The 12,207-nt window shown below is 45.2% G+C and overlaps 1 protein-coding gene across 2 annotated transcripts in view; it reads left to right on the forward strand.

Annotated features, from left to right (window-relative positions):
• Positions 1-6,167, forward strand: part of DPYSL2 (dihydropyrimidinase like 2) — a 57,861-nt gene extending 51,694 nt beyond the window's left edge. Inside the window, exons 12-14 of one of the 2 annotated variants that reach the window (XM_074164223.1) lie at positions 869-1,048; positions 2,374-2,539; positions 3,290-3,749. In XM_074164223.1, coding sequence (XP_074020324.1) covers positions 869-1,048; positions 2,374-2,539; positions 3,290-3,381 — 438 coding nt within the window. In that variant the 3' untranslated portion in view covers positions 3,382-3,749. Of the gene's footprint in view, positions 1-868; positions 1,049-2,373; positions 2,540-3,289 lie in introns of both variants that reach the window. The other variant, XM_074164224.1, reaches the window with a different exon arrangement.
• The last annotated feature ends 6,040 nt before the right edge of the window (positions 6,168-12,207 follow it).

Raw genomic sequence — 12,207 nt, forward strand, 5'->3', positions numbered from 1 at the left:
TCTGGCAAGGAAACATTAGGAGCTAGAGAGGGAGATAGTGTTGTTCTTGGAACCAACCTAATTCATAAACTTCTAACCAAGCCTCCTCCTCTGCCACCACAACTTTTTTTCAGCCTGGACCTGGTTCAGTGTGGGTTTAACCGCCGTTCTGGCTAGTTGTAAATCTGCAGTCAAGCCTACCCATACTTATAACACACTTCAAGAGCAAACTCCATTATTAACTCGGTAAAAAAGACCTGGATTTGTCTCACAGACGGTCACTAGAGTAAGAGTCCCCAAATAACATGGTTGTAGTGCATCTTATTCCAGGATGCTCCATGGGTGGGATGTTTACCAGCCATTCCTTCAAAACTTGTCTTTTTTTTTCCGTGGTGTAACGTTTCCAATCCTGTTAATTGAGGAAGAGGAATCCCATTAGAGTAAAACAAGATTGTCCTGGTCCCTGAGCCATTAACCAAAACACTGGTTTGAAATACAACTTTTCAAAATTATCGTTATTTTTAGTATGAAACTCAGATAAAACTTTATTTGGCTCCTAAATCCCCTTCAGTGGAGAAGTGATAGGTGCCTAAATGCATTTAAACAGGTAGGCTTTGAGATATTCTCATTTGAAACTGTATTTCCTCTCTTTATGAGTCTTATTGCAATGGAAATTTTGCATGAGTAAATCCTTGATAAATTTAGACTGATAATAAAGACCAGCCTTTCTATTCTATTAAACCACACTCAGGTAAACGCTGTTGAGTTTGTTTCCATCTCTCCTTAAAATGTTGGCAATTAGCGTGACTGGTGATTGCTAATTAAAGCACAGCAGGCTTTGCTGGGATGAATATGTTTGCCTCACGTTGTCTTTTTGTTTGTTTTCTAGTCTCTGGAGTACAATATCTTTGAGGGCATGGAGTGCCGTGGCTCTCCCCTGGTGGTTATCAGCCAGGGGAAGATCGTGCTGGAGGATGGGAATCTCCACGTCACCGAGGGATCTGGACGGTATATCCCCAGGAAACCCTTCCCTGACTTCGTTTACAAGCGCATCAAAGCAAGGAGCAGGGTGAGTGTCCGTGGTTGGATGCGCGTTTGTTCTCTCACTGGAACCCCTGAGTTAAAGTGGGTGGAAAACAGATGCTGTCCCCTGGCTCGCAGACACACACTTCTGCAACAGAAAATGTTCCCTGGATTGGAGCCATATTTATCTCATTCCTCTTTCATTTTTGCTATTCACTCGAGTCATTACAGGAATATGCTTTGGCTTGAGCTTGGATTTTTTGCAAATTTTATTTTTCCGCTCTTTAATTCTCCTCCGTCTTGGGACACCTAGACAGAGATGTGGCAGGAACCGACGGGTTTGGACATAAGTCAATCTGCAAATAACCCGTCCGGCTTCTCCCGACTCAGAAGTACCAAGAGAAGTTACTGATAGCATTTATGTATCAAACCTTTCAGCAACAATTTAGGATTATAATTTATTGCTATAGATACATTATGCTGCTTTCCCTTCTGTCAGTTATGATCAGATGCTCTTGTCTGGTGACTGGTGAGTCACAGGCACAGCCTACTGACTGTTAAAAAGTGAGAATTTTCTATTTTTAAGAGGCTAAAATTGTTGGAAAAGTGTTTTTGTAAAATATACCCATTCAAAACAGAAGCTGCCTTTTGATATGCCTTTAGTTGGTAAAAACTGACAGAGACGATGACACTGCGCTCAGCTGCAACTCAGTTGCTGAGATTTTAAGAAGTTTATTTCTAGATGAAGTTAGATCTCTTGAGAAAAGTGTTTTGCTGTTCGAAGTGTTGCCCTCTCCTGGACAAAACTGGAGCTGTGTTGGTTCTGCTGACCTTAGGTGATTTTCACATTCCTCGCAAATGATCTTTCCTTAATTGTTCTTTTGAAGAAATTGCAAGATATCAAAATTGCAAGTTATCAAAATTACAACCTCGTATAATTTAGCACCGCAGAGAACAGATCCGTGGTTTCTGTTGTGTTCTGGTCTCCCACAGAAATACGTGGCTGACCTATAAATCCAATTGGGCAGCACCTCAACTGGAATAATTGCATTTAACCCAATTTAAAGCTCGCAGGGTGGCGATGTGAAAATCTAGCCTGGCTCCTCTTATGCAGACCTGCCTCTGCCTCAGCATCGTTTTCCTTTTTGGGGATGAGTAATAAGGTTCATTTGAGAGTTGCCGGGAGCCTTTAATACAACAGCAGGTGGGTCGAGATCATTAAAGGACAGAACTTGCGGTGCAGGGGACGGACAGGCTGGAATGACACATCTCGAGATGTGTGTCTTTGGCCTGGCAACATCTGGCCAGCTGTTCGGTTGGGTTTTGAAGGCTGTTTTGACCCTGAAGGCTGCCTGTGCCTGTGTTTTGCAGCTGGCCGAGCTGCGGGGTGTGCCTCGAGGCCTCTATGACGGACCCGTCTGCGAAGTGTCGGTGACGCCGAAGACCGTCACACCAGCGTCTTCCGCTAAGACGTCTCCTGCCAAACAGCAGGCCCCACCCGTGAGGAACCTGCACCAGTCTGGATTCAGCTTGTCTGGTACATACTTTTACGGAGCTAAATTGCTTTGAAATCACGGCTTGTTTATACTCCCATACTCTGAATTAATTCTGCTGAAATTGGAAGGCAATGGGAGAGGCTGTGATGTGTTTTTAGCTTGGAGGTTATCCCTCTAGGAAGGAAGAAGAACAGTATAGGAGCTATCATAAAGTCCTGCTTTGTTTTCATGCCGTGGCATGAATGCTGAGCACCCCGTTGTGTTCTGGGCTCGGTCCTCAGCCGGGTGTCTGAAGGGGGCAGATGGCACCAACTTCAGTGGAGCTTTGCCAGCTGAGGCCAGCTGTGGATCTGGCGTGTGGCAGATTTGATTTCTCAGCGTGAAATATTTCCCAGTGAGGACAAACTATAAAAAGGCTCACTGAGGGAAAAGCATTTGGCCAGCTCTTATCTGTGCAGGTCTGGATGGCTCAGGTGTTCAATGCCGAGATATTAATGCAGAACAGGGGGGTTGGACTAGATGATCTTCAAAGGTCCCTTCCAACCCTGACCATTCTGTGATTCAGCAGAATTAAGGCACTGGAGGCCACTAAGGGGTTTTTCCTCCAAAGATGATGTGTTTTGGTGCACATCGTTGGAGCCTGCCCTAAGAGGACTCCATGGGTTTGAGCGCAGCCGTGCTCTCCCGACTCCCTTCTCCTGCCGCTCGCTCCCCTCCAGCCCCCGCTGGCCCCGGGGGGACCTGACGGGGGGGACCTGACGTGTCTTCTCTGTGTCTTCTCTCTCCCTCAGGGGCACAGATCGATGACAACATCCCCCGCCGCACGACTCAGCGCATCGTGGCACCGCCCGGCGGACGTGCCAACATCACCAGCTTGGGCTAAGGACCGACCCCTCGCGTGCCCGCCGAGCGGACCAGGGGACGGGGGCACCTGGAGACCCTTTTCGATTCTTTTTTAGAGCCTGTGACAGTTACTGCGGGCAACCAGTGAGGGGGGGGCCGAAGTAAGGCGCCTCTTTCAGTCCCCTCAGATTCCCTCCTCATCTTCACCAACCCCTCTCACTTCCCCCACACCCCCCACCTCAGCTCCTACACATTAAAGAAAATAAACCCTGTTTTGACACCTCTGACATGCAAAAGTAAATGTAAAGAGGATGTTTGAGATATGTGGCCTCTGTCCCATTCAGCATCTTTCTTTTAATAAAGGAAGGATAAAGTGAATTTCCCGGGAGCTGCCTTTAAGACACACACAAAAAAGGAATAAATAAATAATAAATGTAAAAAATAGCTTTTTTTTTTTTTTTTTTTTTTTTTTAATGTCAAGCAGAAGAGTAGTTCAAGGGTTTTAAACTGGATATTCTGTAGGGTTCTGTGTTCCGGCAGAATAGCTAGGCAAGCAGGGAGGGACACGAATCCCAGCCTGTCTGTAACCATTGCCCCCCACCGCCTCTGGGGTCACTGAGTAGCTGTCTGCTCCGAGGGCGAGAAACGGGACCCAGCACTAGGAATTCCCAAAGCTCATCGCACCCAGCCATCGGGTGAGCTAGAACCGTTGGGGACTTTGGTTCTGTCGGTTTGTTTTTTCATATATATTTTTTTTTTCCTTCTGGATTTTGCTGCAAATTAGGTCCTTGAGGAAACTTTTTTTTTTTTTTAATGTTTGTGTGTGTGTTTTTAATATGTTTGTATCATTGTGTTTACGAAGCCTTATCTGAGAACTGGGGTTCTCCCTGTTCTTCCCGGTCCTTCCCGAACCTCATCCAAGTTACAGACTCCCGCCGGTGTCACTGCCACTGCCACCCTGGTACTTCAGGAATTCCTAGGTTGCATCATTCCAGCCAACGCTTGCCACTTAGCTGCAATAGGAGGTCGCAGAGCAGGTTCATAAGCTATAATCTTCATTTCAGTGTACTAGGTCTTGAGCTGGTGCAAAACAAAGGAACTGAGGAGCTCCGGCGGAGTCTCCTGAGAAGTTGCTAGCAGTTAGTTTTGTCTTCTGTTCCTGGAGGTGGAAATCAATAAGCCATGGGCGAAGAGCAGCGTGTTGCTTGAAGGATTTCTGTAGCAGCCACTTTCCCCCTTCCTGGGCATCGATGAGTGGTTATTTAAAACTTTTATGAGAGCTTATCTTTAGCTCTCATCGAAAGGCCGGTCAGTTGAGTGTGTGCCTGAGCATCTGTGGCAATTCCAGTTCGAGTCCAGATGCCCAGCTGTTGTAACTGGGAGCCTCAGAGCAGCCCGATGGGTCACCAGCAGCTGAGAATCTCTCATACAGGGTGCGAATTTCATCAGGAATCTGCCTTTGTGCAAATATTCGTGAGAAAGCCTGGCGGTTCCCCACCCTTCCTCAGATGCCTGCTGCCTCAGATTTGAGAAGCCAGAGGCCATCAGTGGTTCTGGAATGAATTTAGGAGCCCCAGCTTCTGTGGCTGGCAGCGGGATCTGGACATTTAACGTCTGGGATTGAAGGTCTTTTAGCCCTGGTATCGGAGGCTTATTATTTTCAGGACATGGAGAACAAATCTGCACCGTTAGATTCCCACTGAAACGTAGCTGGAGGGCTCGGCGGTCCCAGGGGCTCAGCCTGTCTCTGAGCACAGGGAGCTTTTCTGCCCGCAATTAACACTCGTTACCTCCGCTGTCTGTGTGCCCTGGCACTTGGCTGCATCTTCTGCTTTCTCTGCTATTTGTACTTTGCCACATACATTGACCTTGCTTTTCCATCTTTGTGAGTATTTTCTTAAATGGTGTTTACAGGTTCTTTTAAGGAAAAAACTCTTAATGAAGGCTTTCAAGGAACAAGTACCAAATTTTTTGTCGTTAAGCATCAATGCTGGGATTTGCAAAGGATCTGGAAGCTCAGTAGGTACCCAAACCCTCCCAGCTTCAGCACCTAATTCCTTTAGGCCCCTTTGAACATAAAAGTTAAGAAAAACATGGCCATATTCATCCGTGCATTTTGCATTTAGGTTTAACTCTTGGGTCTTTTAGTTTTGCATAAAAGAGTTTGCACTTTGTTTGTTAAGTAATCCGTGAACTTAATATATATTGCAGCTATTTTCATTTTTTTTTTTCACCTGTATGTTAAAATCAATTTGAACGAGTTGGGGAGAAAAAAAAAAAAGAATTGCAGATCCGTTTCAATTCTACGAAACACTTGCGGCTCTTCAGTATTCACTTAAGTCTTCCTTTTTTTTTTCCTTCACTGACTCATGATGACTTTTTAGTTTTAATTTGTTCTTCAAAAGGAAAACAAAAAAATGACAAAAAAAGATTTTTGCAGGCTGTGTAAGCATGTTTTTTCCTGTGAGAGCTCGTCCGCTTTGTGTCTGTTTAATGAATGTCATATGTAAATGCTTAAAGAAAAAAAAAAGACGATGACTTAATTAATTAATTAACCGCAGTGACTTGAAGCTCTAAAAATAAAAAGTAGGATTTAATACTAGCTGGATTTAACCCTTGGATTTGTGATTGTGAACCATGAGTGGAGGAGCTGTAAGTGCTAAAGCTGACCATGTGTGTAGACAAAAAGAAGTACTGATATTTGACCATTGTCTCAATGGCAAAAAAAAAACCCCACCCCGACCCCAAGTCTTGTGTTTTATTCCTTAAGAACTCTGTGTTATATTACCATGGGAACTCCTAATAAAGACAAAATGTTGTTGTTTCACTAGCTGCATCTGTGTCTCACGGCGATACGTGTTCTGTATGTGTTCTATGTACCTTCAACAGATAAAAACTGGGCTCTGGAATCCGTGCTAACGTAGGCTGATGTGGAGGAGTGTGATGTACAGTAGCAGAGCTGAAGATAAGGTCCCGTGGTTCCTTGGAAGATGGTGACGGTAAAGAGGAATCAATGGTCCACGGTGTAATTTCCTTGAGAGAAAAGCAGTATTTGGCAAAGCAGAGACATTTGCCTGAAAGCTGGCTCTGCTTTGCAGAGATCACTGCCGAAATGTGAGCAAAAGTAGTTCAAACTATTGGCGTAACCCTCAGCCCTCCAGTGTGTTTCTACTTGGACCCTCCTAACAGCGATGGAGGAGGGGAGAGAAAGTACAGCCTTAAATAGAAGCCACACACGGATAACTGAATAGGGAGTGTTAGAGCTGGCTGGAGAAATGCCAGTGGAACTTTCGGCGGTGGTGGTTGGGTTTTACTGTCGCAGAGATGCTGTGAGTGGGATCGCACCGGATGGTGGGAAGGGCTGAGAAGGAGCCAGCATCGCTGTCAGCTGCTCAGACCCATGGTTGCTGCATCCCTGCATCCATCAGATCGACCCTCTCGGTGGTCTGCCCCCAAATCCAAGCACAGCTGGAGTTTGCAGCTGACTTTGCGATGATGTTCAGCTCTCGTTCCTCATCTGAACAAAACCAAATGTTGAAGCGCTCTGTGAAATGCCATTAGCTTTCTCCACACAGCTTCAAACCTGGCACCCCTACCCCGTGGGAAGTTTTAAGAGGGTTTGCTTTTTATCTGTTGAGAAGGGGCAACGGTCAAGGCTTCTGGTTAATGTGGGGATCCTGGCTCTGTCACCAACAACATGCAGTTATTTGGCTGCTGCCAGCTAAAATTAGATATTAGCATATAAGCAATCAAATCCCATAGAACAGGGTTGGTGGGTAGCTGTGTATAAGATTTATTAGCTTGTCCCAAGAATAATATCCCAGTGAAAGCTACATCCAGCCTAAAGCACTGGTGTTTAGTTAACACACATCTGCAGAGCCTCCATTTGCTTTTATTCTATCATCATTTCTTCCTCCAGCGCCTAAATTGGAAAGAAAGAAACCTCTTCCCCCGGAAATCAATTCCAGGGACTCGGTGAACCTGGTCCATGTTGGAACAGGCCAAAAGATACCAACTGAAGCGTATAGAAGTTTCTGAGGTCAGGAAGAAGTCATTAACAGCTGGATCTAAACCTAACGTGTATGAGGAGCCAAGCCAGGGAGAAATCTCAGGAAGATGTTCAGGTCGGTGGTGCAGGGCTGGTTTGCTGCTACAGAAGTGTATAAGAATAGTCATATTTTGTCAGCCCCTTAACCCAGGTAATTCCTTATGCTGGCAGCAAGGAGGGGACCTGGACAGGCTTGAGAGGTGGGCTTGTGCAAATCGCATGAAGTTCAACCAAGCCAAGTGCAGGGTCCCGCACCTGGGACGTGGCAATCCCAGGCACAAATACAGGTTGGGCGGAGAATGGCTGGAGAGCAACCCCAAGGAGAAGGACTTGGGGGTGTTGGTGGATGAGAAGCTCAACATGAGCCGCCAGTGCGCGCTGGCAGCCCAGAAAGCCAACCCCATCCTGGGATGCATCAAGAGAAGTGTGGCCAGCAGGTCATGGGAGGTGATTCTACCCCTCTACTCTGCGCTCGGGAGACCCCACCTGGAGCACTGTGTCCAGCTCTGGAGTCCTCAACACAGGAAGGACATGGACCTGTTGGAACGGGTCCAGCGGAGGGCCATGAAGATGGTCAGAGGGATGGAGCACCTCCCCTATGAAGACAGCCTGAGAGAGCTGGGGTTGTTCAGCCTGGAGAAGAGAAGGCTCCAGGGAGACCTCAGAGCAGCCTTCCAATATCTGAAGGGAGCTACAGGAGAGCCGGAGAGGGACTCTTTGTCAGGAAGTGTAGTGACAGGACAAGGGGTAAGGGTTTTAAATTGGAAGAGGGGAGATTTAGATGAGATATTAGGAGGAAATTCCTTACTGTGAGGGTGGTGAGGCACTGGAACAGGTTGCCCAGGGAAGTTGTGGCTGCCCCATCCCTGGAATTGTTTAAGGCCAGGCTGGATGGGGCTTTGAGCAACCTGCTCTAGTGGAGGTGTCCCTGCCCAGGGCAGGGGGGTTGGGACTCGATGATCTTTAAAGTCCCTTCCAACTCTAACCATTCTATGATTCTATGATTCTATGGCTCGTTAACGTGTGCACCGATTTGGTTCTCTGCAGGCATCCCATGGACTGTGGCCACGCGTATAAGACCCAATATAGATCTAATTTGATCTTAACATACATACATAATTAGTGACTAAAAGGAGGAGAAAGAATGTAGACGCTGAATTAGACTCAGTGACCTGGAAGAGTAGCTGTCAGCTCCCGAGGAGAGGTGGGCTGTCAGAGCTGAGGACAACATGGCCTGATTTATTCCTTGGTGGCAGGGTGTTGGGAGCAATGACTGTCACTGGTCCTTGGCTCTCAGATGTCCTGCTTCAGCCTGGGCCGAGACCCAGCGCAGGACTCTCAAAGCCGAGGCTTCTGCGACCTAGGACTTATTTATATCTACAGCTATATGTATATGCTATACACATATATAGAAACATATAGATGTGCCTCTCTCCAACCCAACCAGTTTTGCAGCAAAGTTAATTCGCACTATTTTGCATTTCCTGCGGGCTAAAAGCACTGTTTCTGCAGCTTAATATCTTCCGCCAGAGTATTTTGGGGGTGTCTGAGTGCATAGACCCCCCAGGGCTCCTTGGCAACATGGACCTGGCTGCTATGCACTTCAAAAGAACCCGCTGTTGGGTAACCCTTCGTGTGGGTTACCATGATGGGCACCTTCCCACGGGCTGGGAAGGTGGTATCACGCCCCTAAGTAAGTACTATATATGATTCTAGAGATCTTTTGCTGGAAAAAAAAAAACCCGATTAATTAATACTAAGTTTAATTAACTTAAATTTCCCAAGATTTCTATTACTCTAAAAATTAAAGCACTTGGTACTTTTAGCTGCTTGCTCTGCAGGGCTTCTGGAAGCTCCAGGAGAGGGTTTCTCCCCTTTTTTAGCACAAAAGATGAAGGTTGAGCTCGCTGCCATTAGGTGGCAGCAGGACATGCAAAAATCACAATGACAAACTCCCTGGAGGCACATGGATCAACTTAAAGATGATAGAGGATGTAATAAATGTAGAACACTCACAGGACTTATGATTACTGTGACAGAGAGGTGACACACACATATATATCCACTCTTTTATATTTTAATATATTGATAGTATTTCAATGTTTAAAAGATATGAATCATCTGAGTGTATTCTGTTATAGTTTAAGCCTAACAAGACACCCTCCTATAATAAAATACAGAGAAAGCCATAAACTTTATCTATCAATGTAGTTAAAGGAAAAAAACCTCCAAACATTTTTTTAAAACAGGTTTTGGCTTTTCTCCACAAAAGCACAATGTCCAAAACCAGAGGTAAGGTAGATTTGAAGAAATGGCAGGGTTTTTCTTCCTCCAAACCACTTCTGTTTCTTTCCTGCCTTTTCCTGCCCCTCTTCTGTGATGAACAGTTTTTTTGGCTTTGTCTTTGTGTGTAAGAAGCTACTGGTGGAGGCGGAATTGGACTGAAATATTTTTTAGTTTATCATATTAGTTGTACCACTTATTTCTCATTAAGAAAATAGTAAAAAATAGAAGTACAAAACCCTCCTAATGATTCTTTCTCTCTAGCCTGGAAAATATGCAGATTTTCTTCTCTGTGTTGTTTTCACCAGTAGCAGGAGAAGTTTTCCCTTAAAAAAAAAAACCACACTCAGAGAAAACCAAATCCTTTTTTTTCTTGAAAATAATAAAAGCTAATTCTGCTCGGCACTAAGCTGCGGCACTGTCTCTTTCCAAGAGCTCGCTGCTGGCTAATATCTGCAGGAGAATCATTTCCCTCTTTGCTACTGCTCCTCCTATTCCTCTTTCTTCTTGCAAAACTGCAAGACTTTGCCAACTGACTGCTCTACAATTAGAGGAGATTATCTATTATTTTTTTTCCTCCCATATAACACAGGCCAGAGAAGTTGCCCTCTGCTCCCCCCAGTAGGTTGTGATTGACTCACAGCCCTGGTGCTCTCGCTGTGGATTTACCAGTATGCGCTTCTAGCGTGGTGTTCTTTCCACAGGCATTTTCTCCAGCCATTAACCAATAAACCTTGGCAGATGCGTTCGAGTGAGCTTTTCAGCGCTGACTTGCGAAGCCTCAAATGGCAGAAAATCCCTTGGTTATTTATTCTGTGGATTAATCATCTTCATGGTTAATTTTTCCCTCCCTGCTTCTCATTTAAATTGTCTTGCCTTTCATTTCTCGCCAGTAGTTTTTGTTACGCCTCCCCTTACGCAGTAGGGGAAAGATCCCTCCAAGCCCTCTGTGGGGCTCTTCTCTGGAGTGGTAGGTCTCTTTGAAACCCAGCTGCCGAGCCGACCGCGGGGCTCTGGCCGGCTTCCACCCCACATCCCACCACCTCCTGCTGCCGAGATGCAGCCTGTCCCACGGGTCGGGGCGAGCAACAGATCTTCAACCAGCATCACGGTCAGTATTTATAAGCTCATACAGCTAATGCGTGTTGATGGAGGCTGTGTGCCTTCCCTCGCTGAGCCTTTGCTATTTTATTCATCTGAGTTACAGTCCGGCTGGCCTGAATTGATGAAAAAGTGCGATACTCTAGAGGATTTGTAACACCATCGAAAGCTGTGGGAAGATCTGACCCGACGAGCCTTCGTTCTTCAGGTTTTGGCTATGGATGCGGATTCCTGTTGCTGGCATACGTAAGTGCATATAGAAAATGAAGATCCCTTTTTTGCAGCAGTCCTTTTTTTAAAGTTGCAAACAAGGCTAATATTTACTCTCCCTAAGTGCGGTTTAAAAAGCAGTCATGCTTACTGGTCAAAAGAAAAGTCTGAAATTGCTCATTTTCCCTGTGTAAACTCTAAGAGTGATCACGTTTACCCAATGGTGTTGAAAGTTTAGGATTGGAATGTAGAGGCTGACAAGAAATTCATGCTTCGGTGGGCAAGCCAGACCCCACATTAATATTAAGGGCCTTTATATTTAATGTCTGTCGTGCAAAGCATTCCTAAGGTATAAAGTAGTGAAAATGTGAGAATAAATAAAGTAGGCCACAAATCAGTGTTACCTAGACAGCTTTGTCTGATGATGGCTTGTTCTGCTTTCTGAATCTCAATTCCAAAACATGATGATTACTACCGTTTTTCCTACTTTGGTTCATTCAGATTTCAGAGGCAAGTGTTCAGAAACTTAAGTTCACGCACTTAAATTTCAAATTTCTTTGTGCAACAAGCACACATCTGCCAGTCCCTAAAACAGGCACAAGCAGAGCACAGCTTTCCAATACAAACTGGTTTTTACTAACAGTTAGGTGATATGGGGACGGGGTGGGATTGTAACAGTAATTCAAATAATATGTAAAACTATCTCATTTGTTAGCCCAGAAAATCACATAGTAGGTTTTTTTTTTTTTTTGGAAAATGATTAGTTAAATTGCTAACTAAGCTCTAGTTTCTATCATTCTTAGTCTTTAAGTACAAAAAGCAATCCCTACCCCAGAAACGTTTCTGCTCTTTAGAACCACCGTGTGTTTGCTCCTTTCCTCCAAAGCGGCTCATTTCCACAGGAGGGCACCAGACACACGTGTTTAAACTACTTTTAGATTCGTTTCTTGAGGCTATTTCTCCCTCCTGTTCACATCACTTCCTGCACGAAGAGATACGGACCTACTCAAATACAAAGCACACAGGCCTTGGCATTTGTATATCTCTTATACTTTTCAACACCAAAACCTGCCAGATTTTATTTTGCCCTAGATTAGGGAGCTGGTGGTTCATACGCGAGTGAAATCATCTCGGTTTTTTCAGATCAAACTTGGCTGTAAGTGTAATAGGGAATCATCTGGTTTTCACTGCATTTTTTAATTCACACACAAAATCCTGCAGCAA

The sequence above is a fragment of the Numenius arquata genome, chromosome 26 (genome assembly GCF_964106895.1).
Source record: "Numenius arquata chromosome 26, bNumArq3.hap1.1, whole genome shotgun sequence".
NCBI lineage: Eukaryota > Metazoa > Chordata > Aves > Charadriiformes > Scolopacidae > Numenius > Numenius arquata.